General features: G+C 39.7%; 1 protein-coding gene across 2 annotated transcripts in view; it reads right to left on the reverse strand.

The window, feature by feature from the left end:
- Window positions 1-7,848: 7,848 nt before the first annotated feature.
- The window catches only part of LOC122156278 (ovostatin-like), a 35,980-nt gene continuing 25,229 nt past the window's right edge, over window positions 7,849-18,599 (reverse strand). For both annotated transcript variants that reach the window (XM_042810918.1, XM_042810919.1), the window contains 9 exons: window positions 18,457-18,531; window positions 17,031-17,196; window positions 16,007-16,227; window positions 15,274-15,489; window positions 15,018-15,142; window positions 14,643-14,733; window positions 12,167-12,238; window positions 11,762-11,864; window positions 7,849-10,836 (listed from right to left, as the gene is read on the reverse strand). In XM_042810918.1, coding sequence (XP_042666852.1) covers window positions 10,784-10,836; window positions 11,762-11,864; window positions 12,167-12,238; window positions 14,643-14,733; window positions 15,018-15,142; window positions 15,274-15,489; window positions 16,007-16,227; window positions 17,031-17,196; window positions 18,457-18,531 — 1,122 coding nt within the window. In that variant the 3' untranslated portion in view covers window positions 7,849-10,783. The remainder of the gene's footprint in view (window positions 10,837-11,761; window positions 11,865-12,166; window positions 12,239-14,642; window positions 14,734-15,017; window positions 15,143-15,273; window positions 15,490-16,006; window positions 16,228-17,030; window positions 17,197-18,456; window positions 18,532-18,599) is intronic.

An 18,599-nucleotide genomic window follows, 5' to 3' on the forward strand; every position in this document is an offset into this window, starting at 1 on the left:
TCTTCTCTTCTCTTCTCTTCTCTTCTCTTCTCTTCTCTTCTCTTCTCTTCTCTTCTCTTCTCTTTCTTTTTTCACTGAAGCATTCAAAGGACGATCAGCATAGAGAAACTTAGTTGTTGGAGCTGTGAAAATAAATTGTAAAGCACTGATATGTGTCTATGACTGCTTCCTATAAAACTTTTTCCAAGCAGATTAGATCATAACGATTTGATTAAGAGAGTAAAGGTCGAAATGCTTGGTTTGGCCCAGGTGGCTGGGGAACAGTGCTGAAATATTCTGACTGCAGGTAAAGTCTTGTTTGACCAATAATCTTTCCAGTCAAGTATAGAGTATTTCTTTCATTGTTCTAAGTGATGTTTGGTCTGGGAAAGTTCTCATCAGCAAAGCTAGTTAATGGGGTGGTGAGCTCATTAACAAAAATATATAAATCCTTGGACGAAGAGTAAGAGTTGACAGTGATATGTGACGGAGCTTACCTCAACAAAATGCAGTGAAGGAAAGGCTGTAACAGTTTATTTCAGTGGTCTGCATTTACACTCTTAGAGGAGGCAGTGGAGGCAGTGGTATGTGATAGTCAAACAGCTGCAAGGAGTCTGTCACAGCTGTAACTCACATGAGTGCTGGTGAGTTCAGTATTTTCATATCTCTTTGTGTAAGGAAGTCTAGGTCTGAGCAGAAATAGCTGTGTATGAGCTGAAGTACTAAGATGACAGTCTTACTTGCTTGTCCTTCCTATGTCCTTGCAGTCCTGGTAAACATGCCTGTCAAAGTTGGGTTGAGTTAGATGCTGATTATTGACACTACAGCTGCATAAGCATGGGGGTGAATACAGGTTTAAAAAAGAAATTGTTTCCTGCATACACACAGTTTACCTGAAAGAACTTGGGCTAAGCTATACACACAGCAGTACAGTCAGGCTACCATGTTAGCCAGCGCTTGATTAGGGATGACTTTGCTGTTTCACTGCTCTCCTTACATGTACAGGACCAAGAGTTATTTAACACCTTCTGCTTGAACTTGACAGGCAGCATCAGCAATAGTTGGGTTCAGATGCAGAGACATTACTAATAAAACAACTGAATACGTCCCTCATAAAATACCTGGTACATAGTAAGTTCATCCCTAATATAAATGTGAACAAAGATTCTATTAGAGGGAGAAGGAAAGAAAATACTTAATGACATATATAAATATGGGAATTTTTTTACATATAATTCCAAAACCACAGCTAGTTAATCCCTATTCTCTAGTAAGACAATGAGTCGACTGTGCACCTCTTCTCTAAAACTCCCATACTAGCATTCAGCTCATGGCTGGTACTGAGAGACCTTCTTGTTTACAAAAAAGCTGGCACAAGTTGCACGTGATTTTTCCATATATTTCACTCTCCTGGCTAGCAGAATACATGAAACTAAAATAGCCCTCTTCAGCATGGTAAACACCGCCAAACACATTCTCTGACATCTCACCTTGTTAGGAAAATCCTAAGTCACTCTTCATCATATTCAAAAAGTCGTGGGTGTTAGGTGAAGTCCCTGGTGACTGGAAAAAGTTTTTAGAAAAAGAGAAAGGAAAATCTGGGAAACAACAGGTCAGCGAGTGTCACATCTGAGGCTAGGAAGATCATGGAACAGATCCTCCTGGAAGCTGTATTAAGGCAAGATGAGAAGGTGATCTGTGTGACAGCCAGCCTAACTTCACCAAGGGTAAATTATGTCTGACCAGTCTGGTGATCATCGTTCTATGTATCTATGAACTCATTCATACTTCATCACCACACACAACTCCCCTGTCTTCTGAGCCCTAACTTCTGCAATCTGTATATAGGTTGAGTTGCTTTGAGTTGAGTTGGCAACTCCTGACTGTTCCATGTAGAAAGAACTAGATGCTTGAGGCCCTCAAATTGCCATGACTTTTCTTTACTTTTTGGAAAACCTGACTCCTCATTTTCTTCTGCAAAATGCCTCACAAACACATAGTAACAATAGTTTTAATGTGTAAGTGTTCAGAATTCTTGGTTAGTTCCTGTTGTTACTTTCTCCTTCCCTCCACTATTTCACAATGGAGTACCCTTCCATGGCTGGGCTTCCTTCTTTGCTGAATTTGAGAGGGAAGACCCAGGACTTTTGCTTCACTTTGAGATCTCATCCATCAAGTACAAAACCTACAGAGGCTTGACTGATTTAATTGTATCCCTAAAGCCCTTTTATGAAATTGTGGATGTTATTGACATAACAGATCTCCAGCATTCCTCTGAGCAGAAACCTGATCTGTGAAAAGCAAACAGTGTAGTAAGAATGTCTTTAAATGCTTCTTCAAATACGCCCACTTGAATGCAGCTTTGTAGCTTCACAAAATGAAATATCACTTTGCCAGGCTTTCAGCTTCATTTCTCAGACATTTATTTTCCATTTTTAGGATGCTGTCTGGTTGTTCTAGCAGAGGGGTGTGAATATTGGTGCAGTCACTTCAGGGTCATCGAATGGTGTTTTCAAAACCAAGACTTCATAGAAGACAAATCCAAGAAATTAGACTTCTATCTTTAGGAGCAGATGCTGAAATTTCTTTCTTCTGTTTTATATTTAGTCATTATATCGCTTTGGTTCCAACGCGAAAAATGAGCGGAATTTAAGGGTCTGTCTTAGCTGCTTGATAACATAATGTGTTGGAGACTACAGTCCCTTTATGATCACAAAATCATAGTATTGTGGGGGTTGGAAGGGACCTCTAGAAATCATCAATTCCAACTCCCACACCAAAGAAATCACCAAAGCAGCCTGTATAGGTAGGCATCCAGATGGGTCTTGAATATCTGCAGAGAAGGAGACTCCATAATATCTCTGGGCAGCCTGTTCCAGTGCTCGCTCCATCACCCTCACCCGTGAGATACCTGCAAGTAGGTCCTGGAAAAGGTCAAAGTTGGCTCTCCGAAAGTCCAGAGTAGCAATCCTACTTTTTGCCTTACCTTTTTGCCACTCAAGATCTTGGACTCCACCATCTCATGATTGCTGTATCCCAAGCTGCCCCTAACCTTTACATCCCTAACAGACCCATCCCTGTTAGTAAGAACAAGGTCCAGAAGCACTCCTTGCCTTGTTGGTGCCTCCAAAACCTGCATCAGAAAATTATCTTCAACACATTTTGTATCTTCAAGACATTTCAGGAACGGTCTGGACTGCATGTGCCTGGCAGTGTTACTTGCCAAATGAGTGTCTAGATAGTTAAAGACTCCCATGAGAATCAGTGCTTGGGATTGTGAGCTTACTTCCAGCTGCTTGTAGAAGGCCTCATCATCTTCCTCCTCCTGATCTGGTGACCTGTAGTACGGCCTCACAATGGTGTCACCCATACCAGTCTGCCCCTTAATTCTCACCCACAAGCTCTCCATATTTTTCACCCTCCCCCAGGTGGAGCTTGATACATTCTAGTTGCTCTCTCACGTAAGGGGCAATTCCTCTACTTCACTTCCCCAGCCTGTCTTTCCTAAAAAGGACATAGCCCTCCATGACAGCATTCCAGTCATGCAAGCTGACCCTGCAACTGTACACAGATTTACAGCTCATCCTGTTCATTTCCCATGCTATGCATATTGGTATACAGGCACTTCAGGGAAGCAGCAGGTGCTGTTACACCTAGAGGGATATAAGAAGATTTTGGAAAGGATATTGGCAGCATGACCTTCTCTGAGGAGCCCTTGCACAATCCTATGGGAAAACTCAGAGGTTATTCCCTGCAATCTCCAACAGTAACAATAGTGACAGCATCCTGCAGCCCTTCTCTGTCACATTTAACTCCCTTTCCTTTCCACTTTGAACCTAGTGTAAAGTCCTGATAATCAATTCAGGGAGCTTGCTCCCCAGAACACTTGTGCCACACTTGCTCAGGCAAAGTCCATCAGAAGCTCACATACCCAATTTCTCAAAGGCCTCCCCAACGTAGAAATACCCAAAGACTTGATCAAGACACCATTCCCTCAGCCAGTCATTTACCTGACTTGTTCTCCTCCTTCTTTCTGGGTCCCAGCTCACCATCAGGAGGACAGAGGAGAACACTACCTGCCCCCCTGATCCCTTCAACACCTTTCCAAGTGATGTAAAGTTCTTTTATACACTTTTTTAGTTTCCTCATTGCAGCATCCTGGGACCCAGCCTGAATGACAATAAAAGGATAGTGGTCTTCGAGTTTAATGAGCTGCAGTACAGCCTATCTCCATGTCTTTTACATATGATCTCTAACATGCGCCCCTGGAAATAGGAGCCTCAGTGCCTCCCAGCAAGAATTCCTCAATTACTAAGACTCTCCGCCCTTTTTTGGTGGTGCTGATATTGATGCAGTGCTCTGATCAGCCTTGCTGCGTATGCTTGTTATTCCCTGCATTCACAGTGCGCTTCTCAGGGCATGGGTTCCAACTGCTTTCCAGACCCTCATCCCTTATGATATACAGGAACCACTTCAAGCTTTTGCCATCGACCGATATCTAGCTTTCAAATCTATTTTATTTCAAAGAGTTTTCCTTTCCACCATGACATCCCAGAAATTGAACTTGTTCCAGATGCATCATGGGAGGTATGCAAAGGCTACTCAGACCCTGCTGCTTTCTCTTTCTTATCTCTTACTGTTATCTATTTGGCAGTGGAATAATACACTTATGTTACCTGATATAATTGTGCTGCTTCAAGGACACCTCCCAGAGGGAGCCTGTATTTGTGCCTTCCACACCTAATCTTATGCCTGGAAGTTTTTGGTATTAATTTCCCAAATATTTCTCCTTGCTCTCCAATGGAATATACGCTGTAGCTATATACTGAACTGCTGAGCACTGTACAGAACAAGTTGGAATAAATTGCCATGAAGAAGAGCTATTACTCTTCATTAACTTCTGTTATCTTTCTAAGCATTCAAGTCATATTAGTTAGGATAAAGGATAACAAGTCAGCTTTAGACAGTGAGTCAGAGTAAGTCCCTGTTGCATTGTTTTCCTTCTAAAGTGGTAGATATTTTTTAAAGCTGCACTAATAAACTACCAGTACTTGGCAAAACCATCTCCTGGAGAGCACTAAGTCAAGATAAGTGAGTAACTGAAGAGTTACATCCACATATAATGTCACCTCTACTTGCTAGCCTCAGGAGAGCACAAGCAATTTGCTTTACATAAAATGTATAGATATTCTGCCAAGTGCCAAAGGCCTGGCTGTTCACACTTCTGAGAAAAATCTCCAGAAACTCTTATCCCTACATGTGGATTCCATCATATGGATCCTATATGACCTGCTGGAAAAAGTGGGAGTAAGTGGGTAACCTTTTCTTACAGTGAAAATTAAAGTTTGATTCACGTTATACTTAAGGTTCTGGAGCATCTTTTAAACTAAAATAAAGTAAGAAAACAAGACAGCTAACTTCTGAAGGTTGTCAAATTGTCAGGCCCTCTGTTGTTAAGTCTTTGCATGCTAAACACACCTAGCTACTCACTGTGACAGCAAGAGAATGACACTCTAGTTAGTTAAAGAATTTCCTTCATCCCACCCTGTGTTCGGTGATTGTTCAAGTGTTCCTCTCTGTAGGGAGAGCAAACGACAGAAGAAAGCTCCTCAAGTCACAAAATATAAAATAAAGAGGATTATTTTTATCATAATCCTTAATCTATAGCATGGGTCCTTCCCCTTATAACTGCCCTCTGCACTCATTTTAGCTATGTTATGCTTTTTGTATTAAAAACTGTAAAGTACTAAAAATTATTTTCTTAGTTGGTGACTCTTACAGCTTAGCATCCCAAATTCCTCTGACAGATAGTTTCTGAAAGATCTGATACAATGGTGCTATCCTGTAACTATTAAAAAAAAAAAGAGATTATGTGCATGAGTGCAATGAGTATTGCAGCACCCTTCTGAATTTTATCATTAGCAGATACTGTAAATTCAGTGCATTTTTTCTTTGACTTTTCAGGAGTTAAAACCTTTTGGCTGAGCTATCTATCATGACTTTTTTCATTGTTGTCCTATGAGGTTTTTTTCAGTTCTTACTGATGCTTGTTTTGCTTGGATGTGAATGTTGGGAGAAGTTTCAGTGGCTTGGCATTGTTCAAATTACACTCCTACTTTTCTACCTCAACCAAACAATGAGGACTAGCTTGATCTGAGCACCTTTTATATTTATGTAGTCTAGGATGACTAAGTGATACTTAAAAAACAGACACTGAAAACTAATCTAAATAAAATAATCTGGGGTAATTCTTGTTTCTCTAGTTTTATGTGATCCAGCCTTTGATAATATGAAGAGGACAGCCCTTACATAAACTTCTGCCAAAGGTATTCAGAAAACATTCCAGTGCTCCATCCACACTGCTCACTTTATCAGTCGTTGACATGCAATTTGTGAAGCGTTCCATATTTTTTTGCGGTCCAGACTGGCAGAGAGGGGTTTAGGAAAGCCAAGGTACAGGATAACCAAACTTGGCAAGGGACATTAAAAATAACAATAGGGGATTCTATAGGTACATTGGCCAGAAGAAGCAGACCAAAGAGAGCTTATCTCATTTAGTAAATGAGAAAGGAGAACTGGCTGTGACAGACATGGAGAAGGCTGAAGTACTAAATGATTTTTTTGCTTCGGCCTTCACTGAAATCCTGGATTCTTGTATTTCTCATGTCCCTGAAGCTCTCATCCCTGGGCCTCTAGGTTGGAAATGAGGGAGTAAATCCCCCCACTGTAGCAGCAGAATAAGTCTGAGGCCGTCTCATGAGACTGAATATACACAAGTCTATGGGGCCAGATGGCATGCAACCAGAGTCCTAAAGGAGCTGGCTGATGTGGTTGTTGAACTGCTCTCCATCATACTTGAAAAGGATCCAGATGATCTTCTGGGCTACAAGCACACACTGCTGGCTCAAATTCAGCTTCTCATCCACAAGGACCCTCAAGTCCTTCTCCACAGGGCTGCTCTCAAGGGGTTCTTCATCCAGTTTGTAAAAACACCTGGGTTTGCCCCAGCCCACTGGGAAACTGCCCTCAAGTCCAAGGGAGCTGAGCAGAAAACCAGCCATATCCTGGGCTATATAAAAATATATGTGGCCAGCAGGTCAAGGGAGGTGATCCTGCCTCTCTGCTCTGTGCTGGTAAGACCTCACCCAGAGTACTGCATCCAGATGTGGAGTCCTCCGTATAGGAGAGACATGAACCTCTTGAAGTACATCCCAAGGAAGGATGCAAAAATGATGCAAAGGATGGAACACCTTCCCTATGAGGACAAGCTGAGAGAGCTAGAGATCTTCAGCCTGTACAAGAGAGGGCCCCAAGGAGATGGCCTTTCAGTGTTTATTGCGGGGCTATAAGTAAATTGCTGTTACTAAATTGGATAGTACATCTTTTCCTGCTTTCTTCCTAGTGCTGTCCAATGCAAGAAAAGTTACTGCACACACACCCCCACCCCCAAATCACCTAAATCACACAGGCAAGGCTTATAATGAAGCGTATTAGGTTTGGCTAAACCAGGCGCATACAACCCGCACCTTTCCGGATGCTTGCGGCCCAGCTCAGCTCTCACTGCGGACCGCGCCCCCTGCTGCCACATCGTCACGGCAGCAGCTCTGCAGTGGCAAGTGGCCCGGCCCGACTTCGAGACGTGGGGAGAGGAGGGCAGTGCCGAAAAATATTATGGCACTGTGCTTAATTGGCAAGGAAATCGAGTCAGTTTTCATAGATTACAATTCGAGAAAATATTATATTTAGAAACACGAACCGGAAAAACATCTCGGCTCAACAAAGTCTTTAAAAAAATCAAACCTCAAATAGACTCTGTTATAAAAACTAGTTAGGTGACAGCAAATCTGATTGCAAAAACAAATAAACCAAAAAACAAACAAACAAACAAACAAAAACCCACTATTTCCTTATGGTGAATTTGTTAAACAATGTATTGGAAAGTACAACAGGTGTAATGTGTCCTGATAAAAACAAAACAAAAACAAACAGATTTTTCTAGAATCAGTTTGTCTAGCCAGAGTATAAGTCAGGCACACTGAGAAAAAACAGGACAATCTATTGAAAAAAAGAATTGGAGACTAAAGCTGCTAATTCCAAATTTTATGCTTTGGTGACAGATGCTTTCATCTCTAGATAGATGCTACAGCTATGGCTCAACTTGCCATTTTCATTAGAGATATTGATAATAAATACAGTGTCACTGAAGAAATGGTTTCTTTGGTGCCACTGAAGAACACAACTGAATCCCTTGAATTGTATGAAGCAGTAAAAAAGTAAAGTAAAACAATTTCCTTTAACCTTTGTCAATGTATCTGGTATAGCTACTGATGGTGCTGTGGTAATGATTGGTGAAAAAAAGAGAGATTTATAAAATCAATAGAAGATGATGCAGTTAGCACTGGTAGCTCTTGTTTGACGAAATATCACTGCATCTGACATCAGGAAAATTTATGTCCAAAATCTTTAACAACGGATAATGTCATGCAAATAGTCATCGCAGCTGCGAATTTCACGAAGTCAAAGGAATGGAATCATCACCAACTCTAAGCGTTCCTTATAAGTTTGAATTCTGATTTGGGGGTCATCATTTACTTTTCTGAAGGAAGGTGGTTAAGTCAGTATAAAATGCTAGAAAAAAAACTATGCAAAGTGACATCAAGTCCTTTATGAAACCAAAAGGAAAATTTGTGCCAGAATGTGAAGGTTAAAAATAGCTTACAGATTTAGCATTTTTGGTGGATTTGACTGCTCATTTAAATGAATTAAACAAGAGTCTTCAAGGTAAAAATCACCTTATCTGTGCTATATTTCAGACTATAACAGTGTTTGAAATTAAATAATGGCAAGGTCAAGTTATGGCAAACAATTTCATGCATTGGCTGAACACAGTCCTGCAAACAGTGAAAAATACATAGCTGTGCTTTCTGCTTTGACAAGGAAATTTCAGAATAGGTTTTAAGATTTCAAAAATAGTCTTTTTTTTTTTTTAATATTTGGAACTCCATTTTCAGTCAACATAAACACATACTTGTAAATTTACACATGGAATGTACAGAGTTGCAATCAGACATTCAACTCAATAAAAATTTGGTCATATTTCTTTACCAGACTTTCATAATCTCTGTCTTACCAGAAAAAAATATACCCCTTGCTTCACAGTCACACCTTATTCACGTCATCATATTTGGCAGTATATACATTTGAGAAGAATTGTTGTCAAGGATGAAGAATGGGAAGAGCAATAGTTCCTCAAAAATCTCTGACAAACACCTTAAGAACTCACTAGATACGGCAAGCACTGCCATCAAACCAGCCTGACGCATTAGTTTCACAAAAACAAGGTCAAACATCCCACTAATTTCATGTTTTTTTCCTCCCTGTTTATATATTTTAATTAAAATGACATTAACAAATAAGTTTTATTACTTATATACGTTAAGTTTATTATATATTTTATATGTGGCCCAGGCAAGTCAAAAGGTTGGACAAACATGGACTAAATCAAAGAAAGCTGTAATAACCCAGCCCATGCTGGAGGACACAAACCCTATCACAGGTCTGGACTTGCAGAAAACTGCATTCAGCAAGTCAGTGTTTGGCACCCTGTGGTATAATTCAGTGATATAATTCAACTGGCAGATTTATACTCACATTGTTATGGATATGCTATGTCCTTTCACCAGTGTGGGATAGTCAGGACAAAGGTCATTTCTGGTTACCGTAGACAGTGAGGGGCAGTAGCCACATTGTGTGGCTGTCTGCTGTACTCATTCATTAAATGAAGAAAACATGACAGGAAATCTCTTGTAGTTCACCCCTGCCTCATCTTAAGCTCCCTGTGGCTCTCGTTTTTCTCTCTCCAAACACAAATTCACTGTTCCTCCCTAAAACATTCTCAAAAGACTTCCTGTGTTGCATCTCTGTTTTCTTCTACACTATCATGCCTTGGCAATAAAGTTTCCATCACAGAAGCGAAAGCCTCGATAAATTGTGTCACAAGATGTCACTGGTGTCAAGATGTCAACGGTTGGCCTACGAATGGTGTGAGTTTTTATTGAATGAAAAATCGTATATCACCCACACAACAAAGAGTGATGGCTGAGAAAAACAGTATTACCAATCAGAACATTTTATTTCAAGGAACAGTAAAATATGAGATATTAAACTGGAGATGATCTTTCTAGTTGGAAGCAAAAACTGCATAAAAGTTGTCTTCCTGTGACCAGAAATTTAACATCTGCAAGAAATACTCCCCAAGTTCAATCACAGAAAAATGTGGAAATCAATGTCATTTCTTGAGTCTTTCCACAGGATGAATAGAAAAAGAAAACAAAACAAACAAACAAACAAAAAAAACCACAGCAGAAGCAGATTTTTCTCCAAATGTTAGGTTTCTTAAGAGGAATCTGTGGCCAAGAATGCATGTTTCAGGAGTTTTCTTCTACATAAAGCTGCCACTGAAATTATGGCATGTATTTCCAAAAAGGTGAATGGCTGCACAGATCCTCTCCTATTAGGAAACCCACATTATTTAGAGTTTCTGATCCACACTGATCCAAAGGTGTTTTTTGTTTGTTTGTTTGTTTTGTTTTTTTGTTTTGTTTTGTTTTTGTTTTTGTTTTTGTTTTGGTGCCTGGGCCAGTACAAGTCATTTTAAAAGACTGAAAGTTGGGATTTGCTTATTCTTTATTCCTCTACATGCTTTCCATTGCCCTCATCAGAAGCAACCAAGTCTCTTATCTTCTTCCTCTACAAATGTTTGCCTGATATCTTCTATCCCATTACTTCTGGCACATATCTGATTTCAGTTAGAAGGTGGGGAGCAAGGTGTTTTATATTCTGCAAAGGCATATTCATCTGGAAAGAAAAAAAGAGATCTGACAGTTGTATTAAAATAAGAAATCATTCTGACCCCAGTTCATGTGTACCATGCTGAATCAGAAAACATTTGATAGATTTTGTGGTGTTTTTCCAGTTTCAAGGTGCTCGCTTGCAGGTTTACATGGTCAGTGCATAATGCACTCCTCTGCCAATGTTTGTTAAGATGCATCATCGTTGTGACCATATGATATATAGGTAAGGTGGCTGAATAGGCATTCGGGAAGAATTCTCTGGATATTACTGCTATTCTGCTGAGAAGTTATACCAATGTTCAGAAAAGCTTATGGAACTCAAAGCACAGTTTTGATAACAAATCTGTCACAGTTGGTAATGTCTGATGCATTTATAGTTCCTTGAGGCTGGACATAGAAAGGTGGTTCATTCATATTCTAGGTGCTTAAACTCCTGCTGAGTTCAATAGAATTGTCATTCCTACTTAAGCTATAAAATCCAGAATAGTTCTTTGACCACAGCCTGTTATGGCAATGTTAAAAATATGAGACAAGCTATTTTGGGGAAGTTGGGAACACTGCTGCCTTTGTGTTATTATCATGTCCAAGCTGGGGAAAGTGGAACCATACTTCTTTCTATATGTAGTTTGCTAGAAAGCAAATCATGACACACCACTTTCTTATCTGCTTTATGCCTAAATGAAGCAAGAAATGAAAAGATGGGGGACAGCTTCTTTCTATCCTTCTGCAAACTCCTTGCAGTTCAGTAACATAAAGCAGAAAAATTGCTAGTTTGCTCTCTAACAAAGAGGAATAAAAGCTGCAAATGCAGAAACATAAACAGACGCTTGCACAGAAGCAGTGAAGGAAAATCCACTGTCCTCACCTAGGAAATGCTGAAATAAATACCTCGATTTCACAGGTTTTTAAGGTCTACAGAGGTCTCCTACCTGTTTCGTAGTAATCATAAATATGTACTGGTGCTGGCTTGATATCTGACACAGGCAGACTTTGTTCTACACTGAAGGAGAAGTTGACTTCTTTCTGGGAGAGCTGGAAATGGCAAGACAAAAAGATGCAGACTTTTCATGTCTGTTCCCACGCGTAAGGTTCAGTTGCGTTTTTGTGTCAGAGTGGGTGACAAAGTGCCATTCTACAGCCCTCTCAAGATTGTGAACTTCATGTAAAATCAAATAACTATTTAAATGCTGTTACTAAATAAGTTTTGTTGCAAAACTTCTTTGCTCTTTTCTTTTTCATATTCCTAATCTGCTTCTGATGACATTTTTTGCTATTTGGGAGCCTATTTTAAACTTCCAGTTTAACAAAACCAAAGAAAATACCTCCAAACCTACCTTTTGAAGGTAGAAGAAGATGTGGTCATTCTTGATGTCTACATGATCCACAACAGAAGGTTGGTATTGAAGCTATAAATAAAACAAATTATATCAATTTCAGCATAGGCAACTTGCCAAGGAGGAGTAGGAGTATTAATTGATTAATAATTAATAATAAATAAAAAATAATTACAAAAATTCTGAGGAAAATATGTCTGAAGTGGCTGCCATTCTCCAGTTGTGCCACCATGACACTTTGTGACCAAAATAAAAAAATACAAAAAGTTGACTTTTCACAAGATGGCAAGTACAATTAAATCACCAGTGAAAAAAAAAAAAATCCTGATTTACTAGTCAGATTTGGTATGTATTTCTCCTATTATCAGCTTGAGAGTTGTCTCATTTCAGTAAAAATTTAGGATTGCATGATCATTTCTACAGGTGAAAATGACTCATTTTTCAGTGCATTACGTAATTTTAAAAACCCCAAATTTAAAATTCGTAGAAAATAGTATGATAAAAATTATTTTACTATGAAAATGCATGAAAATAAAATGTTCCAAATATTAAAACCATTCATTTTACCCATGTGGATGCAAAGGGTAGGGTGTGAAACAGTATAACATCTCAATGCAAAAAATCTTACAAAGAATTTCTTACAGTTCCAGAGGCAGGGGAGGAATTCAAAGCTGAATAATCATTGGTTTTAAATGCACCAATGCACCACACTATGAGAAGATTGTACAATAAATTGCATTCTTATTTTTATCAACTTCGTGGGGTAAGTTTCATGACTTGAAGATGATATATCTGTTATAAAGCCTAAATCACTCCAGAAAGTAAAATTCAGTTATCAACAATATTCTCTGCACTGTTACCAACATCGTGACCAAACTTACAGATGAAGGAGGAGGAATGCCTGCTTCTTTTCTACCCTTTAAACTGTGTGTATAGGAACAAATAAACAAATCAAAGAGCTAAACTTGTAAAATGCTCATTTACTCAACTACAGCAGAAGTTCTTCATATCTGGATTCTATTGGGCTGTGGGATTAAATAATCATATCCACAAACACAAAGGAGTGCAAAGGAATGGAGAAAAGAGTGAGCAGCCCCACCATGCAGGAGTGAGGCATACTAGAGGAATCAATAACAGAAAATTGCTGGATCACCTTACAGACTAAGAAGAGAATGCTGCAGGGGCATGGGACTGAGTATGGGGTACTGGAGGTTGAGAAAGAATTATTATGGAATGTTCAGGGAAAGAAGCAACAAAGGAAGGGATGAAATTAGACTGGGAGGAAAAAGTATGGGGAAATAGAAGGAAAATAGGACAAAAGAGGCCAGTTGCATTTAAACAGGTACACTTGTCTGACAGCATCTTCTCTAAGATCACTGCAATCTGTCCTGCATTCTTATTAAACTCAAACTCTTTTCCTTGGTGAGGGACTTTCTGTTCTCTGTGTATGCACAGACTACTAGATGCTGAAGAAGGGAACGTGAATCAAAGAGGAATATATGCATGGGGTTCCAGTAGTCCAGAGTGCATGTAAAGGGTGTGCAGGTGTGTAAATGAGTGTGAGATTGCTGGTGGATATAAAGATGGAGTAGTGTGAAAGTACATTATGTGGCTTGGCAGCCCAATATGGAAGCAGGCGTAAGTACGAGCCAATGCTGAAGAAAACAGGATTTGACCTATGAGGATGTCTGAACCTGTCACTGGAGAAACCAGTAGGTTCTTGAGATCCACATATTGCTCAGACCAGTCACCTGGACTAGCTAGCAGAGAAACCAATCTTTGTGTGCTTGTATGTGTGTGTGTCTTAGTAAAACAACTGGGAAAATGGGATCCAAACCCCTCCAAATCAGTGTGTCTAAGGCCAACTGATGGAGTTATCCACTATACATATGTGTAGGTGCACAGGGCCTCAAGGGTGCATATATATATATGCAGGTGCCAACATAAGGCAATTTGTGTCAGACCAAGAATTCAAGGGCAGCTATTGGTCAGACTGACCTGGAGCCAGCTACCAGAGAGAACCACATTGCATTTATGCATGTGTAGAAAATATATTTTCCATGGATGATCTTTCATCTTGATCAGACAGAAAGGGGAAGATGGTAAGTTCATCTGTGCTAAATATGTTTGTATAAATGCTCTTTTCTGTCTCAGCTGATCTGTATGATCAGCTGCGTATATGAATACAGTTGTATATGTCTGTTGTGTGCATGTGTACCTACTGGAAATACATCTTTAGCCTTAGTATTGGCTGGACATGGCAACAACATTTTCACCTCTTTCAGGCTACTGGACTTGGCAGCTCCTAACAGACTTGTTTTCATCCGATGAGCAGCTGCAAGTCTGACACAGAGGTTGACAGAAGACAGAGGCTTTTTGTAGAAGTCCCATGGGACCACAACTTACTGATCAGACATATTTTTATCAGTTTCCTATATTTCTAGGGTTTACTATTCATTTTCCTCTCATTCTTTACCTTTTTCAGGGAAGTTCTATCGGGATTAAATCCTGAGAGCATCTTCACATCAATAATAGCCATGTTAGAGACATTACGATTTCCTGTGTAACTGAAATGAGAAAAGTTCTGTTAATCTGCAGTTGGAGAGGAGACTGAAAGATATCTTCAGCTCCAACTCATAGACAACTCAGATAATCTTTTTATTGGATCGTCCTGGTGTCCCACTGATGTATAGCATATAGGAAAAAATTAGCAGTGAAGGACAAAAGTGTTTCAGGATATTGTCCTGTTTGTCTTCCTGCACAGTAGCACTTAACTGTCTATACTTAAATCCTTCCTGAGATGCTTCACCAAACTGAAATGCAAAAGGGTAGATCAGTAAAAGGAAGTTACCTGGCAGAGAAGACAAGGTCAAACTTCGGTGGGAAGTTGCTTGTGCAGGACACATTGGCTGACTCTACAGAGAGAAAAAATCCTGCAGCTTTCTTTGGTAAATGGATGTTGTATCTCAGGGTTGTCTAAAAGAGATGAAAAGTGTGAGATGGTCACAGATTCTAGTGGCTTTGCCATGAGGTACAGAAGGGAATGAGGCAGAGATGACTCCTGCTTAGTCCTCAGTAGGATGGTGGTGAGTTTCCAGCTTATTTACCTGCATATAGACACAGCCAGTGCCATACACTTCCACACTGTAATTCCCTGGAACAATGGGTAGAGAAGTTTGCTGCAGTAAGAAGCGGTTCTTGTCATTCACCTGAAAAGCCGTCTTGGGGATTTCCATGAAGATGACCTTGATTGTATTATGACTTTCCTTAGTGAAGGTGAGGTATCCATACTGGGCTAAAGCTTGGAGGGCAACAACAGTGTCCTGAAAAGAAAAAATATTATCCCTAATTAGGTAGATATCCAGCTGTGAAATAGTACATGAGATTAGCAAAGCTGCTATCTTCCTTTGTCAGTGCACATAAATGCTGGAGGACTTTGTAAAGAGACAAGGAGAGAGGCTACAAGTTCTGGAGCAACGGGCATGAATTATCCCAGGATTAATGCTCTATCAACAGCTACTTTTGTCTTCTGCTAACTTGAAAATCAGATGAATTGCTATTTCCTAATATACATATACATATATATATATAAAATACTAAAAATGTACATTTATATGTATATATTTATATATATGTATATATTTTTATACACACACACACACACACACACACATATATATGGAGCTGCCAAGAAAGAGCTCAATGTGCTCTAGCAAGACTGATGTAGGCACCACTTATGAAATACTGTTCAACTGAATGTACAGTGAGGAAGAAATGTCATCCACCTTGCAGGCTGCACTATTCCCAAAAGGTATTCTCTTTACCACACCCAGTTGTCACCTGGCTGGAGGAGAAACCCCCATATGGGTTCTGTTGTTTCACAAGCCAGTACACAATGCGAGATATGTATGATAAGTCATCTGATGTGAGTTCAGCTTTGTTGAGCATAGCCAGAAGCACATAGCTGGTCATTTCAATCTCAGCAGAAGGAGCACGGGAATAGAAAGCATGGAAATGTTCTGTTGGTGGCTTATTTTCTCTCTGCCAGTAAACTGAACCACCTGAAAACAGAAAAACAGAACCACCTGAAAACAGGACAACAACAAAAACAAACAAACAAAAAAAACCAACAATGCAAAAAGCGTTAAAAAAAATACTTGCTAGTTAATTCACTACACGTGGGAGACAGGCATACAATTCCCACCCTTCCTTTATCTAAAAGGGTTTTTTAGCTTGTGATGTTCTAAGCTGTATGAGCGTCAGTTTCAAGGAGGAAAAGAAAACAGAAAGGAAATTAATAAAAGGGAGCAGTACAAGTAAAAATGGGGGATGCCCCGTCCTAGAGGTGTTGAAAGCCAGGCAGGATGGAGCCCTGGGCAGCCTTTTCTATTACCAGATCTGGAGGTTGGTGATCTTGCCTGTGGCAGGGGTAATGGAACCTGATGATCCCTGGGGTCTCTTCCAACCTAAGCTATTCTATGATTCTATGACATGAAAGCAGTGCAGCAGAAGGATGCCAAAATGGTAATGAGCTGGAGTATATGACACAGTAAAATGAACTAATTGAGCATGTAGAAGAGAAGGCTAATGGGAAAACTAGATGCAGTCTTCCATAATGTTGGACTGGGGAGTCTTCCTGAGGTCTTTTCCCATCTAGATTATTTAACAATTCTAAGAACATCAGTCCACAGCTCAATCCATAGTGAGGCCAAAAGACAGAGAGAGAAGTTCATAGAAATAAATTCTGACACGAAATGGGAGGGGAACAGCATGAGAGAGAAATAGGTACGTGAGAATAACTTACACCAGGCCATAGGCCATTCCATCAGCTTTATTGTTTGCACCATGGCCATGTTGCACTCACCTTTTTTTGTAGCTCTTTCGTCCAACATTTCAAGAAAGTATTGGTACCTTTCCTGTTTGTCAGCTAAGCCATAAACGTAGGCAAAGAGGGCATGGTTATACAGGTTGTGGACCCCATTGCTAAATGCAGTCTCCAAACAGTTCATGCCATTCCAAACCACAGGATGCTAGGACAAAATACAGTAGAGTCATCAGGTACTCCGGTTCGTGTCTCAGCTTCCCTTTAAAGACCTTCATCACTTCTCAAGCTACCATATGATTCTTTACTCTAAAATATACAAAATCAGTTCTACATCTAGGGGCCTACAATGCATCTCTTTTAAAATATGATATTGCAGCAGTGCTAGTTTGTTTCTACTTTCATTTGGAGAACTAACAGAGTATTGTTCCTTCTCCTGACTTGTGAGATGATCTTTTGCAAGAGAACCCTTTGACATTTGATTGCTTCATCTAGAAAGTGGGATCAGTTTTACAGAGTTCTGTAAAGTGTACTGTAAAGTCATAATGAAGCAAGCTCTCTCATATGGGTGTTATTACTCATTTGCAAGCTATAGCTATCAAGATAACTCTTCAACCTTTTATCCCTACAGATTATCTTTGTGAGCCCTGGTTCAGCTTAGGTATATCACCAGCACACTAATAACCATAGTAGCAGTTGTCTATGCAGTCTCACTTATAGAGGCTGGCACCAGGCTTTGGAGCTTCTTATAAGAGATATTGGGAACTAAGCCCTCAAAGGTGCAGAACTATTCAGTGCTGCACAACGTGTTTGTCTTGTCTACCTTAAGTACATAAATTATATCCCATCCCACAGTATCTGAGGGCCTTGTAAAACTCAGCATGCTTAGAACACTTTTGTAAGAATGCGAACAATTATAATCATCCCTGTTTTACAGAAGAACAAAGAATCAGGTCAGGGTCTCAAAGATATTCAAGAAGTACATTACAGAGAACAAAACTCAGTTCTCACTCTCCCACACCTAGTAAGTATTCCAACCAGTAGCTCATAATTTCCTTTCATTTTTAACAATGACACACAACATGGATCTAAATGTACAGAGATGATCTGTAGAACTGGAGATTTGGATGTCTTGGATTTGGGACTGGGCAAATCCAGAGTGAATTTCAGAATGAACTCTGAATGGGGTAGGTAAACCCAGTATGGATAATGCATGCATATAGACTACTACTGTTTATCACAACTGGATTCCTCAGGGATTCTATGCAATCAGATGAATCCATACAAATTGAACAAATAACCATGCTTATGGCAACTGCAGGGTTCTGGAAACAGATTCCTGTGCTGACCATACTGCACAAGAATTTAAGACATTAAAAATAAATTTATGTGAGTACAAAGACTTGTTCATTGCTTGACGTGTGGGTGACCAAACTGAAAAAAAAGGACAACTGCATCAACTACCTACCTGAACAGAGTGTCCAGCCTCCAGCAATGCTGCCACAATGTATGCTGTAAGTGAGTATTCACCTTCTTCACCACCCTGAAGAAAAAAGCCACAAGCAAAAAAAAAAAAAAAAAAAAAAAAAAAAAAAAAAAAAAAGGGGGGGA

This window comes from Centrocercus urophasianus, unplaced genomic scaffold, assembly GCF_019232065.1.
Source record: "Centrocercus urophasianus isolate 14NV4802_14NV808 unplaced genomic scaffold, USGS_Curo_1.0 seq_12, whole genome shotgun sequence".
Lineage (NCBI taxonomy): Eukaryota > Metazoa > Chordata > Aves > Galliformes > Phasianidae > Centrocercus > Centrocercus urophasianus.